Source organism: Dromaius novaehollandiae, chromosome 8 (genome assembly GCF_036370855.1).
Source record: "Dromaius novaehollandiae isolate bDroNov1 chromosome 8, bDroNov1.hap1, whole genome shotgun sequence".
NCBI classification, from domain to species: domain Eukaryota; kingdom Metazoa; phylum Chordata; class Aves; order Casuariiformes; family Dromaiidae; genus Dromaius; species Dromaius novaehollandiae.
Window position 1 is genome coordinate 30647329 of NC_088105.1, and position 24192 is coordinate 30671520.

Below are 24192 nucleotides of genomic sequence, written 5' to 3' on the forward strand. Positions count from 1 at the left end.
CTTGGTGTTGTGGAGTTTTTCAGTATAAGTAAAGCTTTTGATGACAGCATCCTCTGCTGACCTGGCTCAATAGTGCTTATGCTTCTGACTTTGGCCCAAAGTAGGGTTACAGCACAATCTATGTAGGCTGCAAGCTGGGAACCTCTCTTGGGCCCTATTATTGGATGTTTTTGTGAACCTGGGCTTATCACCTAGGGGGAGGTTGGCAGTTTTGTACAGCACATTCAGGTTTTTTTTGAAACCTTTTTTTCCTGTATCCTCTCTGTGGTACAGTGAGCAGAAATGACAGCCATCTTTTAGGTGAGGGCATTTGGTTGATTTTTATAATGGCATTATAGCTCTGATATTTCCTATACATTCTCTTATATACCCTAACAATACTAGCTAGGCCCAGAAGTTAGGGAACTGGATGTAGAAATGATCAGCTGAAGTGTTTGACTTTAGGTCACAGAGAAGGTCAATCTAGATCAAAATTAGTTCCTTCTGACCTTAGCTTTTTAGGACTGATTATTACTGTTCCCAGAACATAACCCACAGTGATGCCTAGTTTGCTCCTATGCTGTTGGATTAGTATCCAGCCAGGCAGCTGGATAGGTTACACAGCCTCTTTCTACGCATGTGACTTGATATTTGTGAGCACTGAACTCTGCCTGCTTTCTTGTTTCCTTCTCCAGTTGTTTACACCAACTTTGCAGTATTCATAAGCTTTGCCACATTATTGTTAAACAGTTATTTAAGCAGTATTGCTCCAGATGGAGAACACTTGAGTGCATCAGAAAAAAATGCTTATTTGTTTATATCTTGTGTCTTAATGAGCTTCTAATCAATCACAAAATTTTATAGCTTGCTCTGTGAGAATGGTTTCCTCATCCTTGTTAGTTTACATTGACAGAAATTATGTAGGACTTGTCCAAAGACATCTGGCTTTTCATTTTTCATTGTCTTATTGATGCACTGAAGAAACTTAGTAGTTTTTTTTTGACAGACAGCCTGCGTTTCCTACATATTTCATTTGTTTTTGTTATGTTCTAAAGGCACTTTTCAGTATTGTTGAAAATAGTTTATCTTGGTATCTCTGTAAAGCTTCTTTCCAGTTGAGTTCCAGGATCCCTTCTGGAAGCTCTTCCCCATAAATAGGGACCCACAGTGTTTGCTGTTCTCCCAAACCGTTCTTGACTCAAATCTCAGCTGCTCAGCCTTTTCGTGCCCAAATCCTGTCCGAATTCCTAGATATGTTTCACTGTATTGTGGAGAGAGGGTTGTCTTCTGTGAGCTGCTGTTGGCCTGGCTGCGGCATGGTTAGGTTCTGATAGTTACATGATTCACAAGTACCTGGTGATCCAGAATTTTAATTCCTTAAATCAAACTCTTTAACTTAAATTTAACTGTAAGGAAGCTGAATGCATTTGCAAACTCTGGTGCAGCAGATTAACGTTCTGTCTGTAAGTCTCTCGGTTCTGTGTTTGTGTCTGAAGTTCCCTGTCAGTCGTTAATCCATCACCTTTCACCTGTGCTAAATTCACTCTGCAGAGGTTGTGTCCTAGTGAGTCCAGGAGTATGAGGTACAGATTTCTGATAAACTCATGCCGTAAAGAGGCATTTCACTTGCCTCATTCCTAGTGTTGCCAAACTCAAAGAAACGTTAAGCCACCCTGTAAATTGATGCTTATGGAATTTAACAGTGCAGATCTGCTTAGGTAGTCACTCAAAATTAGAGGCACAAATTCGTGCATTAATGTAAAGGAACATCAATTCTGTAGGCTAAGTATATGCCAACATCAGAGAATGGTGTCAGATTGAAGGCTGCTGAAAATCAGATATGTGGAAGTTTGGCCACGCAAATGTGAAAGCCCAGTGAGACCCTTCTGTGAATTTGGCCCTTAATGTTCTCTCAGGCAGATGAACAGCAAATTATACATAAGGTTTGAAACAGCTTCATTCTTGACCATCTGTTTTCTTGCTTTAGCTTGTTCCTGGAGGTGCTTTCTGTATTCTGCCATTGCTGCCTTTGTTCCCTTGGATCACATGCTCTTGGATAAGTTGATCGGCCACAGAAGCTTTTTGATAGGTCCAACAAAGTGTAACCAGTCCTCAAGACTCTTCTAGTAGATTTGTAGAGAGCAGGTGCTAACTCGCATGCTTGAATGCCTTTGATTTGAATTTAGGACTGTGTGTAAAGTTTGCATTCTCAGTAGAGCTGCAAAATAGATCCTTGCAAACCTCCTTTTGCAGCTGCCTGAGAAACCTATTCCTATATTGATGCTGGCCCTAAGGCTGCCTCTCTGTGGGCAGATCTCCGTGGAGGTGGTCACTATATGGCTTGTTATTGGACTCGAACCACCACCAGCATGCCGTGTGCTTTTGTAGCTGAGGGGTGGAGGAGGAATGAAACCAAATTATTTTCACTGGAAAGGAGACAAAAATGTTTCCATTTAATTTGATTGGCCTGCCATTGCAGGAGTTGCTAATGGTGTCCGCATGGGACTCAGGGGACCACTCAAACTAGTGGAGGGAATCATAAGAGATATTGCTAGGGACTTAATCATCTCCTTTGATGCTGTTGTAGTGGTTTGCATAGTGTCTACTGCTGGGTGCTGTATAAGAGTGCTTCTGAGGTAGTTAGAGTGCCTTGTCCTGAAGGTGAAGTTTTGGTTACTTTAAAAAAATAAATTACCAGTGAAAATTAAAATCCTTCAGTGTTTTTCTCATGAAGCTGATGGGCTTGAGAATAATATCCTTAGGCATTAATAAAGTTTAGCCTAGATGGGGAGAGCCCTTTGGAGAAAGGATTCTGTCTCTTCTGCCCATATAGCAGCAGTGTCTGTGGAAGGGGATCCAAATGGAAGGACAAAGGCACTAGAGGCTTTGAAAATCCAGCAGAAAAATGCATTTTGGCTCCTCTTTTTGCCAGTGCAAGCAGTTTCTCACCTTGTGTAGTCCCAATAATCTAGTTTTAGGAAAGGAAAGAGCAGCTTTCCTAGCCAGCAGGGTTTCTGGGAGCAGATCAGAGGCCTTAACTTAGACCCCAGTCCTCCCAGAGGGTCCTGATCCTGATTCTTTCTCAGCTCTGTGTGCTGCTTTCTCATTACTGTGCTGTGGCTGCCTGAATTCTGGGGGTGCTCTTCGTGGGTGGAGGCCACCTTCTTCCTGGGGACTTCCAGGTGCTGTCCTGGGAGCCCGTTACAGCTGCAGAGAAAGGGGGCTGTGTCCCACTCACCTGCTAGAGGAATCTACTAGTCATGTTGCTGGAGTAGCTGCATGAGGGCAGGTACTTGCATTGTGCTTGAGAGGACAAAGTGCTCGATGTTTTAGTGTAACCTGAGGGTGTAACACATGCAGCAGTGCATAGGCTAAAGCCAGTAGAGTACTTCTGTTAAAAGTGAGGCCTCAAAGGTGCTGAAAAGCTCTCTGATGGCCTAATAATAATTATTAATGCTAATAAAAATTAGTGAACTCCTCACCTCCTGGCAAAAGGCTGGAATAATAACTAGAGAGTCTTTGTTTGGTCAGAGATGAAAATGGGGCAGCTTTGTGCAGAGAACCCATCTCCTTGAGCATGGTTCTCTTGCATCCAGTCGTCTGCTGGCTGTGTTTTTATCTTCCTGAATTACAAGAGGGAATGGCTTTTTTTTTTCCTCTCCTATGCTCCTGCGACAGGAGTGTGGGGGAGAGGGATTAGTGAGCTAATTAGAAATGATTGCATCTATCAGCACTAATTAACAATCCTGTGGTCTCACTTGCGTGTTCTTTTGAGCTGTTCCCCTTCGGGACAGCACCACAATCACCCCCTGCCTTTGGGGCCGCTCTGTCCCTTCTGCACTGATTGGAAGTGATAGCTGGGCTGCATGTCGGGTATGGAGAATGCGGCTCAGGATGTGCTTTCTAAGCTGCCGTGTTCCCTTTCGTTTTCTGCTGTCACCAGGGGCACCCTGGGCCTCCATGGGCACAACACTGCTGCTGCTAATGACCACAGAATGAAAATGGCAGGGGGATTTGTTTTCAACACCTTTTTCTTCCACTGGCTCTTCCACTTGTGGCACTAGGACTTAAAGGGCTGTTTCTCCGAGGAACTAAGTGAACCAAGATAGGTGCTGTCTGCTGGATCTTGCATGGAGCTGAGAGACACCTAGGTTCTGTCCCCAGCTCTGCAGTAACCTTTCAACAGCAGATCAGGTGTTTGTTCTGGCAGAATGGTCCCAAGAATTTATCAGGACAAGACCTAAAACTAGTTGCCTTCCTTCTATTACTGTCATAGTGCATAGATTAGATGAGGATGGCAGTAAAAAAGTTAACAATATTAACAGATTTGCCAAACAGACTTGCTTACCTGGATTGATGGGCCACATGGGATCCTGCCACAATATTCTCACTGGTCCTTCTTTCCATTTCCCTGTTTAAAAGCAGGATGAGGTGAGGGAAAGATGTCTGTAATGAGGACAGAGAAAGCTTTGTTTCCATCTTCCTGCGTTTTTCTCTGGTCAGAGAGGTGTTTACTGGAGGATGTTGAAGTCATGTCAGATGCCAGCTTCATCTCCTATTTTGTGCTGGCTCTGCAGAGTTAGTGAGGCAAGGAAACAGCATCCTAAACTTATCTGAAAGAGTCAAGCTAGAGGATATGAGTATTTGCTAAACCAAGACTTCAGAAGTCTCATGCACTGAGGTACAAGTGAGAGAGAGCATGGTTCAGCTCTGCTAACTACATTTGGTAACAGGGCTGCATGATCTTGAAGGTGGGGAGGGTTAGGTTTTGGAGGTTCATGGAGGGGTGGGAAGGAGAGAGAAAACATGGCAGACACATCGGGGAGGTATTGTTTTATTTAAAAGTGGAGCATAATTCATTTGGCCACAGAGAAATCAGAAATAACCCTTCACAATTAATGTTTGCTTCTGTATTGATTGGAAGTCAAGCAGTTTACCTTGTAGAGTAGAAGCTGGCAGTACAAGTAAAATACCAGGTTTAAGCAGAGAAAAGGGAAGCTAGCGCAATTTCTCACTAGAAATACTTCAGTACCTGAAATATGTGGAGAAAGCAGGTGGGCTATGGGGTTGTCAGTATGCTGTACTCGACACAAAAGAGGACTGTGGAGCTGGCATGAGCAGATGAAATTTAGACGATTGCTGAAAGCGAAATGCACTCACTCAGAAGGTCTCTGAAGTGCCAGGTCTTGAAAAACACTTTTGTTATGGTCTCAAGTTGCTATCTCTTACTCTAGGAATGTCACATTTGCAGAATCCTTTCTATGATGCCAAGAATGAAGGCTTATGTTTTGAAGGGAGTTTTTCACACATCTGTCTCTTTCGGTGAGGAAATGCAATGCCCAGGAAACAATTTGAAGCCTTCTTAATCCTGGAGCATCACAGGGGATGGTGACCATTCCTATTTTTGGACTGTGGTACAGTATACCCAACCCAGAGAGCCCTGAGTACAGGCAAGTCAATGAGAAAGCCCTGAAAGAGATTCATGTTTCTGTTGGTGTGTTCAGCTAAAACTTTGTAACTCACTTGGTGATGTGGATGCACTTCAGCAAGCCTTTGACAGAAACCTTCCTGTACCTGGTCCTCTTCTTCCTGGCATTTCAGCACCTTTCTCTTATTTGTTGGCTGCAGGGAGCTGTTGATCTCGCAGTCTTCAGGCATGAAGGCTTTCAGAGCATGCTGCAGTGCTCACGATGTCAATAACGATTTCTGGCTAATGCAGCTTTTTGGTGGTGTCATCTCTCATTATCACATAGGCTTTCCTTGGGCTTTTCCTTGTCTCTCATTCAGAATTTTGACCTTCCTTATTAATTAAACAACAACTTTCCTCCAGTCAGTGATTGAGTTATTCAGTAATACCTGCCTAAAGCTATCATAATAAAGGACAGAAGTTCTTTTTAATGCAAATGATTTGGTTCCAGATGTTTTGATCACATTAGACGATGACTCAAATTAACCAGAGATTGGATTAAGCAACAGGCTACCATGGCTGCTTTTTCTAATCATCATGATTCCTAATATGTCTGTTTCCCAGAGTATGCACTCAAGAAGGCAGCGTAGCCCCCGGTTCTTCTCTACATGGCTAGAAAATTATGAAATAAAAATAATACAGAGAGCCAGAAGCTATCTAGTGTAGGTGCCGCATTTTTCTCAGCAGGGATATTTCCTCTCCAGAAATGGTACTGTTACTGAGATGCTACTCTGACTTGTTCATGTCATTCTGGGAAGGGGTTGTTCAAGGTGTGCAAGAGATTGTGCGATTCTGAAAGAGACTGTTACGTAACTTGACCAAGGCTTCTCGGGCAGTACATCAGCCTTCTAAGGTCTAAGCAAATCCCTCTATAGGGAATAGATGTGTTAGTGGATGGGTTTTGGACTTAGAAGGCAAAATCCAGAGCAGGATTTGGTGGCTTGATCACTCAGGTTTGAAAACAATTCCAAGAGAAGGTATTTAAGCATTTGAATAACTTACCTAGAGATGTGCAGCAGCTATTCCGTCTCCTAGCTCTTACATCAAGAGTAGCTGCCTTTCTGAAATCAGGCTGAACTAAGCCACAGGTTAGTGTAGAAAGTGCAAAGTGAAATTATTTGTGCTTCTTAGGAGGTCAGAGTAGGGAATGGCAGTGGGATCCTCTGGTCTGAAATCTTACCTATTCTACCAAGGCTTTATTGTTTAGAGAAGGCAGAGCTGAGTACATAGAGAAGAGTTGATGTACAAACTTGACATGTTTTCCCTTTTTGTTTTCTTTCCCTGGTTTCTCCACGCAGCTCGGATTGGAAAAATGAAACGGAGGAAGCAAGACGAAGGGCAGGTATGTCCCCTCTGCAGCCGGCCTCTGTCAGGATCCGAGGAGGAGATGAGTAGGCATGTGGAACAATGCCTTGCAAAGGTAGAGGCGCAGCAGGATCGCCAGCTGCCATTCCCTTCTCCCTACTCCCAGCTTGGTCTGCAGCTGACCTAACACGGGGCAAAAACTAACATTGCTGAGCTTGCAGGCAATGCTAACTGTGTCTGCCCGAGATCTGTAGCCACTTTTGTTTGTCTTGAAAGATGGATTATTCTGCATTTTCTCCTGTGTTGCATTAGTAACGTTTTTATTTAGGGAACCCTTTCTGTTAATGAAGTCTAGGTTGTAGTCTATAAAAGTATGGGGTATTGAGGTTTCCAAAGCCTTTTGTAGGACTTCATGCTTCCTATGTAGCACAGCACAGAAGAGTTCTTCCTAATCTCTGCCTTTGACAACATCAGAATTATCTTTTGTTGGATTTTTTTTTCTTTTTTTTTTTTTTTTTTTGGTAACAGATTGGCATTTCTAAATGTTGCATGACCACCTCACTCCAGAAAGTGTGTGAGAGGTCTCAGAGCTAAGCAGAACCGTTCCCTCGTCTGTCTTCCCGAAGACAGCGAGGAAGAAGGAAGAACAAGCCCTAGGAGAGAGTGTTGTGTCATCAGGCTTTCTGAGCTTGTTTTTTATGAAAAGTCCACAGTGGAGATAGTAACACATTCACTCTTGTTTTCTCAAGAGATGCATGGTGTAAAGATGTCTTCTGATCAGTGTGCCCAAATAGTATGCCTTAGGAGATCATTCCTTCTCAGTTCCTGTAGATGGGAGTTTCTCTGTGCTGTAGATCAAAGGAATTTGTTGCTTCCATGATAAATAGGAGAATTGTGCGTGCAAGGTAGGGGATTGCATGCTGAAATGCACACCAGGATTGTTCTGGGAACCAGAGCTTAAATTCCTATGTGTTTTTTTTTTTTAAAAAAAAAAAAAAAGAGAGAGAGAGAGAGAGAGAGAGAGATGAACCATGGCAATTGTTTTGATCTTGTGGATGTCAAGTTCTTCCAGCTCCCATTTACTTTCAAGTTCAGATCACTGGGAATGGGGGGGGAGCAGATGCTGTGGTCTACTCTATACTTAGCTGCCCTGGGAACAGTCCAGCTTTTCTTCTTCGTCAGTTGTTAACCCCAAAGCGCTATTTCATGCATCTCAACGCTCTGCCCCTACTTTACCCTGTGCAGAGAGAAGGTTCGTGCATGACTGAGGATGACTCTGTGGACATCGAGAATGAGAATGGCAACCGCTTTGAAGAGTACGAGTGGTGTGGGCAGAAGAGGATACGGGCTACTACTCTCCTGGAGGGAGGATTTCGAGGTGCGCCAGTGTTTTGGGGGCCCCCGTGATCCCCTGTGAACCGTTCTGCTGTGAAATTTGATCACTGCCTGTCTTTAGAGGGAGGGGCTCAGGCTGCATGAGCACCTGGGGTTTTTCCTTTCACAATGGGTGGGATTTTAAGGCTTTGCCCCAATGTAAAGTGATTCCAGCTTTCTGCCTCTCCAGAACAATGAGAGTCAAAATTTGTGCAAATCTTGAACAAAAGCATGGCTTTATTTCTTTCTTGAGAAATGTGGCTGAAAAGGGAATGAGTAGGAATGGATAGAATGGGGAGATCATTTGGGGAAAATAGCTTCTTATATGTTACACATAGTAAGAAATACATGGAAATATCTGAGAAGAGGGAAATAGAAATGAAATTGTAAAAATTCCCAGCCTGGAGTGACGAAAGCTGGTGTATCAGCCTCTGGTGATGTATTGAAGGTGACAGCTAAGTCGCTTTAGCACCTGCATAAAATATTAAAGGGCCGGTTGTGCATTTATCACTCCATCCCTTTTAAGGTTGATAAATGAGAATCCAGGAACCTGCTCTGCACCTCCAGTGCTGCAAGCCCTTAGGGCTCCCAGACAAACACATTTTATTTTTCCTCCTTCTTTTGCTCCTTCCCTGGTGACGGGGAAATCAGTTACTGAGGAGAGAGTGAGTTATGGCAAAATTTGACCTCTCATGAGCTTTATTGGTGAATGTAATTTTAGCTAGAAACCTGGCCCCTTTCTTACACTCAGCCCTTTGGGCTCGAAGAGGAGGATTTACTAAACTGTTCTTTGGCATGAACCTCTGGCACTAAGTCTCTCGCAAGCAATCCACGTAGAGCATGCCTAATGAGAGGAGGAATGCTGGCGCTCTCCATTCAATAAAGAGGATGAGATGCGATCTCTTCCTATATCAGCTTGGATTTTAATTTAAAATATCTCAAGGGGAAAGGCTACTAAGTAAGGGAGTAGGACTTAAAAGCCAGTGTGTGCTTGGTGACAGCCTGGCACTCCTGATCTGCCCTTAACTTCCTCTAAAATTAAATTGTAGCTAGGGAGTAGCAGAGCAGATGATCAGGAGCATAGAGGTGAAGGAGCAGTTTCTCTGTGTTTTTAAGGCTAGCTAGTGAAGCTCATGATGTTCACTTCCTGTGTCTTTAGCCTTCCTTTTCCTAACTTTTTCTGTGCTAACATGAAGAGAATCATGTCTCTGTGTGGTTCTGGTTGGACTGTGCAGTGCTTTAAACTGTTCTTTTTGTTGTTTTTTCTCTTAGTTGCATAATTATTACAATCAGTTGTCATGAGCATGGGATGTCTGTGTGCCTCTGTCATTGTCACTACTACTGTTAGATCATCCTCTTAGTCCTGGTGAACAAAAGCTGCTCAGTTCATTCCTGCCCCTCTGTGTGCATGTGCAGTTTCTTCCTTTACCCCCACAAAATACCTGAGTTTTTGAGGAGAGCATGATCTTTAACTTTCTCTGATGTCAACATTGTGCTGTCTTCACTTGATTAATATTCCCTTTTTCTTTTAATTAATTCACTGAATTGTCATCTGAACCTTTCGTTCTGCACCAGCCATGTGGACGGTGTCTTTCAAATGAGACTCCAGGTTGGCAAATTGTGTGTAATTGATGTGATGAGGCTGTGTAAATACAGGGTGCTTGCTCCTTGATACTTTTTCTTTTGTGTTTAATTGGAATTTTCAGATTTGTTAAAGTTTGCATTACATAAGCGGGCTGCTTTCCTCCCTCAGAGGTTAGTCAGATTCTAGCAACATCAATGCTGTAATCTTCCCTGCTAGAGGGCTGCACCAAAACCACATGCATTGACACTTAGTTCTGTATTTGATACTTACAAATAGCCTTGCTTCCTTCAGGAAGTACAGGGTCCCTCTCTTCTTCCCTTTTTGAGACCCTCATGCTGTCTTTGAGAGTGGTTACATGGGCAGCCAGAAGAGGACCAGAGGACTAGGAGAAGGGAAGAGCGCAGCTAGATACAGTTCTAAAACCCCCGGTAATTACCTGTGGTGGGAAGGCCTTTTGGATTAGACTCCTTCCTTTCTTCGTGCAAGATGAGAGCTGCTTGTAGATCAGCTGGCATGCGCAAGAGCCTCCCGGTAGTGTTTGTGTTGTGGGTGGCAGAGGCCACAGCTAAAAGCATGACTCCGCCTGAGTGACTGGGATGTCTCTAGTGCATGTTTTCTTGCTTCCTCCTCCAGAGTATGCCTGTGCTGGCAGGGAGATTCAACAGCTGGCATATTCCTCTAGTGAGGTGCGCTCTTCCCTAAGCAGGAGAAATTTTTATCCCTATGTTTCTGCCTGGTGTTCTGGGATGACAAGGTGCTATCTGCAGCATGCCTACCTACTCTGTGCAAGAAGTTTCTGTGAAATTTGGGAAGCCAAAGCAAAGCTGGAATGAGCTCCCTTTGTTAGCTGATTATATTTCTTTTTAAGCAAGCTATACCTTTTCATGCCTCCTTTTGCAGTTCTCATCTTTTCTCTGGCTGCTGGTACTCAGATTTCCTCAGTCAGACCTGCTCTGTGTACTCTCAGGTAAACTTAAGGTGACAGTCTTTTTCCTTTGTCTGCCAACATTGGCTCTTTCCTTGTTTTGGGGGCAGAATTCTTGATTTACAACCCTGAAGCACAGCACAACATTTTGGAGATGCTCTCCAAAACTTAAAACTGCTTTATCTGGAGTTGGCAAGACCCTCATTAACCCTTCTCATCGGAGGCTGTTTGGCTCTGTTCCCTTTTCTGAGTAGTAGCAGTGATGTGGAAATCAAAGGTCTTTTTTAATGCCAGACAGCCTTTGCCAGGCTTCATGGATGTCATCAGTGTCTAAAGAGGTGACATGGGGAAATGTTTAAAACCAGAGGGAGAACAGATGTCCATGTGTCTCATCAATTTCTTTTTTAATGGTGTGTTGCTCTGAGGAGGTGTCTCAGCTGGGTGTTGAGGGGAGCAGGAAACTGGCCAGCATTTATTGCATGAGTCAGCTTAGGCCATTGGGCAGCATTTTGGAAGCAACTCAAACTTAACACAGGTTCTGGCTTTTTTTTATTATTATTTTTGGTTAATGGATAAAATTTGTGTCACTCTCAAGGTGAAGAAAGCTGTTCACTAATGTATGAAAGATCCTGTTAGGTTCCCAGGTGAGGTGAAGTCTTGGGAGATTGTGGGGGTTTTTTATTTTATTTTTGAAAAAGAAAAAGGGAAATGAATAAGCCTGCTAAGATTTTTCTGGAAGAAGTCTAATACTTAGGCTACAGCTGTCACTTGTGTGGTTCCTAGGATGAAGCTTTCATGCTTCCAAAACTATTGCAAGGAATATTCACCCCTCTGACGTGAGGGGCTGTTTTAGAAGATGGAATTTGTCTTCTGTGTTGATGTTGCAGCTGCAATTCCCCAGTCAGGTCTAGTGCAGCAGATCCAAAGCACGTCCTCTTGTCTGCTGTAGCTTGCTATACTTGAGACAGCAAGTAGAAAGAACAGGAGATGGTAGTCAGTAGGTGTATGACGTGACTAGGAAGTGCTAAGATCAGTACTTTGGCTCTTAAGCTGTTGGGTTTGGTGTAGGCATTCATTCAGGCGTTATTTGGTACTTTTGGTTGTCCTGACTCCATAAAGCATCATTTGCTATTGCTTAATTCGATTGCCCCAAACTGGTAGAGCGCAAGGTGTAAATGAAGATTATTAACAGGTACAGGATTTGGGACTACTTCATTTCAGTGGAGATTCTGTTTAAAGTAGTGATCTGTCCTTTTTTCTAGAAGAGTTTTGTTTTCTTCTGTTCCATTTTTGTTTGGGATGAGTACAGAAGGCTACCAGCATGAAATATGTGCCTAGTCTTGTTTTAATCAAGCTCTTCCTTCTAAGTGAAAAGCTATGCAGAAGTCCAGATAAAGTGTTTCCCTATCTCAAAACTGTGTCACAAGACTAGAATTTCTCTTAAATTACCTGAGCATTCAATAACCCCATGTCTCTGGTCAGTGAGGTAAGGTTCTGGTAAAAGGCTTCTTCCCTCTCCGATGCTCTTTGTTGCAGGGGATTATTTCATGCAATCTTTGTCTAATGAGGTTCACGCCAGTCTCTGTTTAGGAAGCCAAGAAGACTTTGCAAGTGAAAGCATCAAGTGGCTCCCTCTTTTCTTTTTTTCTTTCTCTCCTTAAACACTCAACATATTTGTAGCAATTCTTCTGTTCCTCTTCAGAATGGATGCACATTACCCTCAGTGTTTACACTGTAAGGTTATCCCTTTAAAGAATTCCTGAGGGAAGTTCAAAAGGGTTTTTTTTTTTTCTTTGAAAGATTCAGTGTCTCTTTTTGTGTGTATGTCTCTTACTTGAAAGAAGGGAAAGGGAGGGGGGGAGTGAAAAAAGTGCTTTATCTGAAAAGAATCGCATCAGCTTCGCGCTGATAGAAGCTGCTGTCATCTCTTAAACGGCTTAGCACAGTCAAAAGGCAAGAAGACTTAAAACAGTGTCTTACACAGGGATCGATGGGTGGAACACATAACTGGTAACTGCAAAAAAAAAAATCAGAGGGGGAGAGATAACGGTAATGATTGCATTGAGGGAAGCTTGAGGGAGGCTTGTTCTTTGTAACACAGCTTCAAAGGTGTCTGGACTGGTGCCTAAGCAAACTGTCCTGTGAAGTCACTGCCTCCCTAGGTCTAGGGAAGGAGAAGGTGGGGGGATATTTGCACCCTTCTCTTTCTTAGCAGATGGGACAAAGTAGATCAGTAAATGTCAGGTTAGTAGCTCCCTTCTGCTGTTTCCCATTTGAGGAGAGATTTTTGTCAGCGAGTCTCTTGCGTTTCTTCTGGGAGAGCTGCTTGTCCAGGAGCGGGGAAGGAGCAAGCAGCAGAGGGGAGCAGTTGGGGATACTGGGCGGTGGGTGGGGGGAACAGGATGTCAGTTTATCGATCGCACCTCAGTCAGGAGAGCTGCAGGCGCAGTGCTCTGAGCACGAGCGGCAGCGTGCTTAATGTGATTGAAAGGCAGTTAAAATGGCGGTGACCTTTTCAGGGGGAATTAGATTGCCTGCCAAGAGTGGTTAGAGGGAGTGATAACGCCAGCTTGAGGAAGCTGTCCAGTCTGCTTCAAAGGGAGAGAGACAGAGACAGGGAAAGCAAGCTAGCAGCAAGTACCATTTAAACGGCGAACCGCACGGTCTGATCGAACAGAGATTGCTGTCCTCTTTAGATATGAAAGGACTGAAGAATTGTAGCTAAGTTCTCTCTACCCGCACGGTCCTCCTTTTTTCCCCTCCGTCTCCCTCACCAAAAAGCCTTCCTCTGGGCACAGTAGCAAGCTATTCACCATTGCTCTTGTGGGTTTTCTTCCTTCAGCAGGTCAGTTGCCTTGAAAATAACGTAGAAGAGGGAAAGACTTTGAATGCGTTAAAATGGTAAACAGGGCATTTTCAGGGAAGGATGCTTTCTAAGAAAGATCAAGATGACAAGGATCTGACTGAGATGGATTGTGAGACTCTTGAAAAAGAAACACACAGGGATTACTTAACCTCAAGTTTCTCTCTATTTCTCCATGCTGCTCTCCTCCTAAGATAGCAGAGGGCTTGTGTGCATTCGTTCATGTCTTTAGCAAGGGAAAAGAACAGCACCCGTCAGCATACACAAAGAAGAATTCAGTAAAGCCTTATAAGCTGTAACAAACTACAGTCATCCCTACATGCCCATTTGCATTGGATCTCGTGTCACATGCAATTAGGGCAGTTACTTGGAAAGGGAGACTATATTAAAATGTCTAAAAGTTTCCAGCAGATGGCTGCAGTCCCACTGCCAGCTTTCTATCTCTGCAGAATCAAGGTGTGGTTCAGTTTGAGCAGAAAGTGTTGTAGGCCAACCTTCTTCCAGCATAGGTCAGCTTGTCCAGGAGAGAGCATTATGGCAATAGCTATATGCTCTTCCTCTTTGTGCTCCTTCTGAATATCTGTAACACTAGGCATGAGGTCCTATCTTCTAAAACTAGCTAGATGCTTTTCAATTCTACTGCCTCAGCAGCACAGTGACTGTGGTTGTGTCTGGTGACTAGCTGGGTGTGTTTATATAAGCTACCTGGGAGCTCAAATAGAAGAGGAAGTTTTTTCAGTTGCACTTCTTGGTGCGTTTTATGAACATTAAACTGTATAGCAAAACTTCACAAAATGCTTGTTTGGTACATATGTGGGGAAACTGAAGCACAAAAAAAGCAACTTCCCAATGTTACAAAGTTGGTGGGAAAACTGGGGAAGAGCCTAAAATTCTTGCTCTAGAAGCCCACCTAGTAGTCAGCTGTGCCCTCTTTCAGACAAAATATAACTGGGAAGGCAGGAAAGAAGACAGTGAGGTTTTCCATCTTTTCATGGCAGAAGGTTAAAGTAGCATCTAAGGTTGTACCAAAAAGAAGGGATAAACTCATCCACTGAAATTTGGCAAAAGCATTTCTACAGAACAGTAGAAGTGTGACTTCTAAGAGACTATGCAGGAAATGAAAGATGTCACTGGCATATAATGTATAAATTGCTGTATTTCTCAGGTGCTTATTTTATGGTTTGTCCCCTCTTTAGAGGGCCAGTAAGTCCCAGAACACTTGTATGCCTTACCTCAGCCCTTGTGTAAAATGGTGGTAATCCTGGTAATCCCTCCGTTGCTGAAGGACGGTACTTTGTACTTGTCCCATGAAGTAGCCCAAGCATTCCTTAATGTTTGCACCTCTCTCCTTTGAGAGCAAGTACTTGTTCATAAGGTGGTACTTGACCTAAAAAGGCTGGGAGATCTGTTTTATATAAAACATAATATATAATGGTCAGATGGGCTATACCTGCCTAGTTCTCCATAGGCTGCGTTCATGTATACAAGTTGAGGAATTCTGTGGCTAGTAAATGTCTTTTGGATATTATACTATACATTAAAATCAAAAGTTAACTTTAGTGAGCAGGACAAGCAGATGAGAACAGTACGTGATTTTAAAAAAACATTTTAGAAATCCTAGCTTACGTACAAAGGCTGTCGTAAACCACTGATTAATTGATACTTGCTATCATGTGTGTTTAATGTTTGCATAACACTTCAAGCAACAATGGCTTTTTCAGTTTGGAACATAGAATGTAATCACTGGGACTCCGCAAAGTTAAAAGCACTAACTTAAAAAAAATAATAATAATCCCCCCCACTAACTCAGTGCTTATAGACATGAAAAGTCAAGATTGTTAATACTACATTTTTCAGGCATTCTGATTTAATTTTAACACATTTAAAAATCTAAGAACATAAATTTTATGCTCAAGCTGCCAAAAAGATTTAGCTGGAAGGAGCACAATCAACTGAATCTTGATTTATGTAACACTGACAGTCACTCTAACCAGAAAAAGATTTTGTGTGGGAAGAAGGGGAATTCTCACCATTTGACAGTATTATGTATAGTTCTTGGGGAAGGAAAAGGGGTGTCTGTCACCCAGCAACAGAGGAAGGAGAAAAAAATTAATTAAAAAGAAAACACAAAATGCAGTTGTAAAACCATGAAAATTGGCAGGGGGAGTAAGGGAGCAGGTAGAGCACCCAAAACTATTCAATTTTTTGAAATTGACTGGATTTCAAGTTGACAGCATCCCTTTAAACTTCAATTTTCCTAGATCTTAGACATGCAGTATGAGATCTTCCAGTCCCATCTGCTGCACTTGCTGAGTTGCTCTCGCCAATCCATTTTTCTAGTGCTCTTTCCACTTTGGTTTTCAGAGTCCCAGGCTTTAAGACGGTCATTTGACAATTCCCCCCTCCACCCCAAGCATCTGCAGTTTTGCTAGAACTGCAACCTAGTTCTTGGCGACTCAGGTCAAACTTCAGCCTTAAGCACCAAGTAGTTGATTGACATGAATTTAATAGCATTTTAGAATACAGTTGTTAAGTCAGGGGCAGTGAGATTTTTCTAAAGGAAAAGGGAGCACGGGTCTCAATGGCTTTAAACAGCTCCTGTCTCCGCGTGTCGTCTCTTACGCTTGGCGGTGAAACGCATTATCGAGTAGTGCCCGGAAAGTGGCTAACTGCGTTTGACACACGCCAACTCCCTGCCTCCACACTGGATAATTGCATTGTCAACTGTTCAGCAAAGTGGCAGGTGACACTGCAGCCGGATTGATTGTCCTAGTATGGAGGCTCCGAAGACTGTCAGCTACCCAATCGATAGAGTTTACACAAGACACCGTGACTGCATCTGTAACTAATTTCAGTTTGAAACTCGCAAGATGCGGCTGCCTCTGTTTCCTGGTTTGTGTTCGCGTTCACTTGCATCCTTTCCCTGGACTAGAAAGTTGCTTCCCTGCTGAAAGCACAGCTTTATTTCTTATTTTGGAGCTGGAAGTGAAGAAATCAATGGTGTGTTTTGTGGTTTCAGAGTTGAGGGCATTACAGCACATGGCTAACTAGCAGCTCCAGTTTTGCAATCAATAGGCTGATCAATTGATTAAATTAACACTGATTTTTCTTTCTTCTTTCCAGCCTAGAAAAGAATTAGTTTGGGGAGAGCATATGGGTTTGGTCTGTGAAATTTAGGCCTCGGATTTTTTCAGTCGTTCACTGTCTTTCCCTCACAATCTCTGCACTCATCGTTATTTAAAGCAAACTGCACCGAGGCCCACTGCTGGCAGCGGCCCACTGTAAGCCTGGGTGTCGCTTTCAGCTGTTCACCAGCCTTGCTGCTTCATGCTTGGCTGCCTTAGAAAAGTCATCCTCCTAGCTCTGCTGTGCTGCTTTATTATTGGCAAAGTTGCGACATTCCTGTGATCCCTGTCAGTGGTGCTTATTGATCCAGTGATGTGAATCTGCTTAGTGATTCAAGATTACTTTAATTCTCCCTCTTCCTTTTTTGTTTGTTTCCACCCTCTCCCTAGGGGAACAAAAGCTTTCAGATCCACCCTTCTCTGACTGTGGAAAACGAGCCATAGCTGCAAAGACTGTGGCTGTGCTGCTGCGTTTGTACTTCAGCTCTGGGTTTTGAAGAGCAGCCTTTGAGGCAGATGTGAGACTGTTCTCGCCTTCGTGCATCACACTGCCGTGAAGCTCTAGGAGGCAACTGTGCGTGAATGGCTGTACTGGATCAGCCCTTTGGGTCCAACTGCATTTTCCTGTCTCCAGCCAAGATCTGCACCCGATGCGTTAGAGGCATAAAATAAATCTCAGGAATACTCTTAGCCAGTTCCTTGGTGCTGTGAGGGGTGGGGAAGCCTCTTCCCTGAGCCTTGCAGCAGCTGGCTTTTATCCTGTACAGTGGAGCTTGCCTGCCCTTTGTTCAGCATGTTGCTGCAAAATGATGTTAATGGTCATAAAATTATATGGCCCTTTCTTTAAAGGCAGCTGTTCCTCTGATCTGTTAGCAAAGATCGCTGTAAGCATCCAAGACACTGGTAAGCAGTCAGGTCTCTGGCAGCTTGTTTGTGCCTCTGTGGGAGCGAATAGCAGATGCGTCAATCTGAGGTCATCTATTTCAGGTGTTCAGCGTAATGACACAGTTGGGTGTCAGTTTTCCAGGTAAATCACTGTTTCGCTTGAAATGGATCTGGCTCCAGAGAAACGAAACCCTTGTCCTGCAAGCAGCATTTCATGGCCTCTGAATGTAATTTTTTTCCTGCAACAGGCTGTGAAAGTCACTAGAAGAGCGCTTCTGTATCTCTGTATATGTTAGGGAAGAAGGGGGAACAGTTTGATCGTCCAAAAATACGGCTGGGGAAATGTTACAAATCTGGAGAAAGACTGCTGTTCAGGATGGCCTCATTCTCGGCTTTCCTCTTATTTTCAAGAATCCCTAATGGCTTTTTCTTTCTTCCCAAACCACCTTTTAAAATAAAACAGCATCCGTGCCATCTTGTCCTCTTAGTACTAGTTTGGGATACTTTAGCAGCTGATGAAATAAACCGAGTTTAGAGCCATTCTCAGGAAGTGTGTGGGCCCTGGCCGTGTGTCTGCATAAACTACTTTTATTGCCCTCATTGTTTTTACTCTCCAAGAAGCCAGCGAGTGACATTTTGTTAAGAAAATAGAGTGGACGTGCTGGAAAGGGAGGTTTTGCAGAAGGGGGTTACTGCAACAAGTGTTATTAGCAAAGGCTATGGTTCTGGAGTTTTACAGGAAGCTTTTTTTCCTTCCTGAACATGTGTAAATTACCTGTGAGCAGCGTGAAAGCCTCTTCCCAGCCTCTTTCCAGACCCCAGGAAAGCTGCACACTGCTGAGGTGGATTTGGATTTAGACCCACTTACGGAACTTCTAGTAGACATCCAGAATTTTGTGTGTTCCTGATACAGATTCAAACATTCCTTCCTTGGAGGACAAATAGGAGAATCACTAGTGAAGTAGGTGAGTTTGATCCTCTGCATGAGCAGCATCTAGTAGCTGCAGTCGTAATGGTGGCACTAATAATAGTAATGATAATGTTTTAGTTACGTTCCTCAGTCATCTTTGACCTGGTACTTAAGCATGTACAAAATAACTGGCCCCCAAAACTGGCTTATCTGCTCAGATAGGGATTGCACAGCTGAGTTGGGGCAGGATAAGTCTTTGCTTTCCCAGCTGCACTGATGAAAGTTGGCCGTGGTTGTTTGGATCTGCAGTAGTATGATTGTGTTACCTTTCCACTTCTGAGACTGCCAGTCTCCATGTGAGCTCATGTCTGTACAAGAGCTAACAGTGCTGCCGGCACCTGAAGTAGCATATGTTGTCACTTTGACCATCTGCCACTGAACGTGATGGAGAAAGGGAGGGACTTGAATGTGAGGCCCTTTTATCTGTTCTGTGAATCTGCTTATATATCATGTTAATGACTCCGGATCTTAGCTTGAGCTGCCATTCACTTAAGATATGTTGAGATGACCTGTCATCTAGGGGATTGCACAAGGAAGTGAGGTTTGAGAAGCAGTGCAGAGGTCAGAGAGGATGCTTAGGCAAAGGGGACAGCTTAGGAGAAAGCAAAGTGCTATGAGAACTTACACAAAGGGGAAGAAAAGGATTTCTGATGAGATTTATCTCCAGCCATTATTAATCTGTACATGGAAGAAAGTGGGAAGTGTTATCCAGCCTCCTTCAAGCTCAACTGATTCCTGTAACCTGTCAGTGCCTGCAGCCTGGTGGTGGCTCAGAGGCATATGAATTTTTTTTGCTTTTCAAAGCTCTGCATCCATATTTCAGAAATGCTGTTGCTTGTGTAGAGTACCAAAAATTCTCAGAAACTAACTTGAATTGGTGCTCAGGCAGCCTGCTCTGAGGCCAGTCCAAGCAAAGCTGTGTACACAGTGCTGGAGGGTCGCGGGCGCTCTAGGTAAGTGATCTTGATAGGTACATTCTGATTGATGGGGGAGTTTGTCTCCCAAACTGTCACAGGGTTTATAGAGGTGCCACTCAATACCAGTGCTGGAATTGCTTGTCAGAGCACCTGGCTACAAGAGCAATGGGGATTGGAGACAGAGCTGTAACTTTGTTTTTTCTCTGCTTAATGGCCCCTGCGTCTGACCTGTGTGCTCACTCCTGTTTGTCTGGACCTTAAGGAGGCAGCTGGGATTAAGACTGTCAGAGAATTGTGCTGCTTTAGCATTGGGAGGGCTAATTGTATTGGGGCTGGCAGCATATGACAAGCAGTTGCCTCCAACCAAATGCACAATAAGAACAAAAAAATGCTTCAGCAAGCAAAGAGAAAGGTATGGAAGAGCCTGCATTTTTTGTTTTTATCTGAAAGTAGCATTTTCAAATACGCATGTGGAATTATGTTCTTTAGGCCTTAGGTGACTCTCCTTGTGAGATTCGCTGCTGCTTCTGTGAATAACAGCCTCAGGATCACGTCTCTCATGAATTCCTAGGTCAAACTTGCAACTTAACATTCAGTTGTTGGATTTGACTTTATTAACGCGTTGGGATAAAGTTCTGGTCCTGAGCATTGACCTCTGGAGAGTGGCATTGGTTTTAGAGGTCTGCTCTGGGCAGCATTGCTGATGGCAGTGAATTACTACATGGCCTTCAGAGTGCTGAGCCTGCCGGAGGAACCCGCCCGCTGCTCCCGGAGCGCTCAACTGAATTGCAGATCACCTGGGTGTCATAGTAGGGGGTCTCCTGGAGGCTCCCATTCTCCTCTAATAGCTCTGAAACAATGCCACCGTGAAGCACATTTTAGCACCCTCTGTGCTCCATTTCACGTTTTACTTCTGGATGGCAACATACGCTGTAGGCATGAGGTGGAAGTTTGGAGCCCTCTTTATACTTGGGCTGAGTTAGTGAGAAGCAGGTGTGATCCTGTCAGGCCTTCCTTGCATTTAGTGGCCTTCTTAATCCATTTATAACAGCACTTGTCCAGAAATCTGGTTTGAATGAGCCTGAGATGAATGAATAATGTCAAGCAGTTCAGACGTCAAATATTTGAACAGCTGCGTGGGTGTTTTCACTGGCTTTGCGCAGGGAAGCAACACCAGGAAGTTAGATGAGGAGAGTCAGGTTGAAACTGTGGCACCAAACCCCAGTCCATTGGAACTGGCCTCAAAATCCATCCCTGCTGCAGATGAAACGGTGTTAGAAGCATCTGTGACAGACTTTGTTCTACAGGCTGGCTCTTGACTGAGCTTTGCATCCTTTTCTTTGGTGTTTTCCTGAAGGCAGTGGCAGTACTGGGATTTATGAATCTTTTGATTCACATTGGGAACATATTTGTGGCCTTAGAGTCCCCCTATTTGATTAGGAAAGGAAATTTGCCCTACTCCTGCGGCACATCTTCACCTGTGAACTTCTGTATGCCCTCCTCTCCGTTTGGCATGCTACTGTATCAGATCATTCTAGTGTATATCTGGCATCGTAACATATACTGACTGTCCAGACTCTTTCTCTGTGCCCTCTGTGTATTCAGTGGGAGGGATAATGCTCTGTTGGGAGTGCAGTTGTTCCTGTTGCAGAGTTAAGTTCTGCAAAAGGGCTGCAATAGTATTATCATTGTAGATTTAAAAGGGATTTTCTTAAGTACAAAGATTTTTGAGAGCAAGGACGTTAGGATTCTGAAGTCCAAGTGCCTTAATATTTGTGAATTGTATCGTAGTAAGCAGATTTTCTGTTCTTAAGCTCTGACCATAAACCACTAGTTGGATGGAATGACTTAGAAACAAAACTGATGGAAAGATGCAGTTTCCTGTGTGCTTGGCATCCTTGCAGACAGAGGGACGCGGGGAGTGATCCCATTTACATTCACTCTTTTGACCCCTTGCTCCCCGCAGGCACTTGTTCCAAGCATTCATTATCTGGCTAACATTCGGATCACCTATGGGACTGGCCAAGGCGCAGCTCCAGCTTTGCATGATTTGTGTTTCCCACATCTTCAAAAGAAAAATGAAGACCTGCGTGTCCAAAGTTTATGGCCTTTGAGAAGTGATGGGCTAAAGTAATGCCAGGTTCAGAGGATGGTGTTACTGCAGGTTAAATGCCATGCCTGTAAATTACTACTCCATTGCCCACTGTGACTTCTCAGGCAGCTTTGAAAGACTATCCAGCTTCTTTGACAGGTCTCTCTTAGTACTCTAAATCTTCTCCCAAACATTGTGATGAACTGAAGGATTCAAGATTTACTAGATAAGCCATTGCAGCAAGAGAAGGCAGCTCATGACATATGTTGGCTGGCAGCATGCAGCCAGTACATGAAACACTTTATATGGGGTCTGATAGAAGAAGGTTGCCCTGACGCCACTGCTGAGTTGACCTATGAGTATGACTCCTGTACTACCTGAAGCAGAAGGTAGATGCTGCATAGTTCATTCTAGTTTTGTTAGCTCCAGTAAGAATTAAGGCTGGCAATTACATCAAAGTAAAAAGTAGTTCCTGCTTCTAGGGAAAGGTTAGCCTTAAAATCATTGTCATGCTATGGTTATCACTCGTTAAGGACCTTCTTTGTATTCAGAGAAGAGAAATATCAAATCCGTATAAACAAATTTTATTAGGGGCTTAATGAATCAGGGAGCGCATCCATTCCTAGAGAGTGACAATAAAGAACTGTTTCCCTGTGTCGTCCTTGGAAATGAGACCTTCAGCTTGCCCTGCTCTCAGCACAGTTGCAGACTGCTAGAAATACAGCTCACTCTTTTGTGCTGGAAAAGCACAAGTCTGCTGCTGAGAGTGCAAGCTTGTGTGTGTGTGTTGGTGAGAGACCAGTAGGCTGAGCAGACTCAGACATCTGCATCAGCAAGAGGGCTTCTCTAAAACTTGGGAATATCCTCTTTTTTTCAGACATGCCCCTTGTTCAGTATCCCTGCATTATGTTAACCTGTCTTCCGCGCTTGGGACCAGGTTCACAGTACAGAAATCTACCACCTCTGGGGTGTTCATGCAAAGCTAAGTCTATCTCTGCCTTACTCTTTGTGTGCTTGCAGGTAGGATGTGCTCCCTGGTCTGCCAAGCACACAGTTAGGTCACCAGCCATCTGGATGTGCTGGGTCTTTCGTGCTCCAGCAGATACTCTCTGTTGTGAGCCAGGTGTCCATATCTACTGTCTGGACAGTGGGATGCTAAGTGAAGATGCCTACTGGAGTCAGCCAGAGTGAGCAAATTGATATCTGCATAGGTTATGTCCCTAGGCAGCTTAGATCTGCTGCAGAACTGAATGTGAGTGGGGACCTTGCACCACCCTGGGACTTGAGAGATCTTGGATTCATTTCTAACCTCACTGAGAGAGTATGTCCAGTGCTAGCTCACATAAAGAATAAATGTATGTCTTAGTTTCCCTTCTATTAATAAATATTAGGCAGTAAATGCCAAGTGGAGGTTCATTTTACTAGGTATTTGCACACAGACTGGGTTAAAGGAAGCCTGGTTGTAATTAGCAATAAAACAGTTAACAAAATGCTCGAGGACCAAAATAAATGTATGTATTGCTAGAAAGCAGCAATTCTTAAACAGGTCAGTCTTGAGTGCAACCATGTGCTCTTGCTTCCTGCTGGAGTTGGGACTGGGTTTGTACCTGACTGACACTTGTTAGAGGTGCAGGACTCTTGCTGACTTGCACTGGAATTTGCTCACATAAGAAGTGCTTGTAAGGGGCTATTAATAACTGTGGCTATTGGTGATTTCCTGGAAACAGGCTTATTTTTCTTAAATGTTTTATATTGAAAAAGCTAAGCTATAATGCATTCCAAAAATGCATCATTGTTTAACTGTGTTTTAGTCTGTGCTCACACTCTGCATGTAGGGCTAATTCAGAATATTCCTGTGGCCTTCTCTTATATGCTAGTAGTGGGATTTTTGTGTTACCCACTTCTATGAAAAATCACAATCGTTGTCTTCTCTGTTTTGCTTTACTTTTTTCTGTCTTTGAGAGACACTTCTAGCACCTTCCACTTTCAAATAACTTGTGTGGAGAGGAAGAGGACAGGAAAGTTTCATTTTCAGTGTTATGGGGCATTTTAGAACATAAAATCCAGGAAGGTGGAGCATTTCTGTGAGCATTTTCTGTGCAGTCTTTGGAAACTAATCCTTATGCAGTCTTTGGAGCTGGTACCTTTTGTTAGTCTGTTACAAATAAAGGACACCCTGCAGACTGGTGCTGCCCCATTGTCCTCAGGAGATCTCCTTCGCTTGGTCTCCAATTCAAATGTTCATCCACATGTTTTATTTCCTCCAGGTTCTGGGTTTATCATGTGCAGCGGCAAGGAGAATCCAGACAGTGATGCTGACCTGGATGTGGATGGGGACGACACACTTGAATACGGGAAACCACAGTATCGTTTTTGAAAGGCTGTTGCTGAGAGGGAACCTAGAGGTGCATCTACTGCTTCAGCTAGCTCTGATAGAGCACAGCACGGGGTAATGCTGGCTGGTCTGTGTCCAGCCCTACTGGAAATGGCAGCACCTTCCTCAGTCACCTTGTTATGTGAACCTTGGAGGGGTTCTCAGTTATTCCCTTTGGGATCCTTCTGTTCACGCAACACTACTTCAGACCCAGGTGGTGAAAGGTGTAGGAGATGTTGCATGAGATAAAGTTAGTGTTTCTCTACTGAGTAATTCATAAGCCGTGCTCATTACCAGTGATGTCTCCACCCATGCTTTCCTCCACATAGAC

The 24192-nt window shown here is 43.7% G+C and overlaps 1 protein-coding gene across 4 annotated transcripts in view; it reads left to right on the forward strand.

Moving 5' to 3' along the window:
- The window catches only part of RNF220 (ring finger protein 220), a 236285-nt gene that overhangs the window by 177324 nt on the left and 34769 nt on the right, over positions 1-24192 (forward strand). For 2 of the 4 annotated variants that reach the window (XM_064516113.1, XM_064516114.1), the window contains 3 exons: positions 6745-6788; positions 7997-8129; positions 23755-23851. In XM_064516113.1, the coding sequence (XP_064372183.1) occupies positions 6745-6788; positions 7997-8129; positions 23755-23851 (274 nt within the window). Of the gene's footprint in view, positions 1-6744; positions 6867-7996; positions 8130-23754; positions 23852-24192 lie in introns of all 4 variants that reach the window. The other 2 variants (XM_064516112.1, XM_064516111.1) reach the window with 1 other exon arrangement.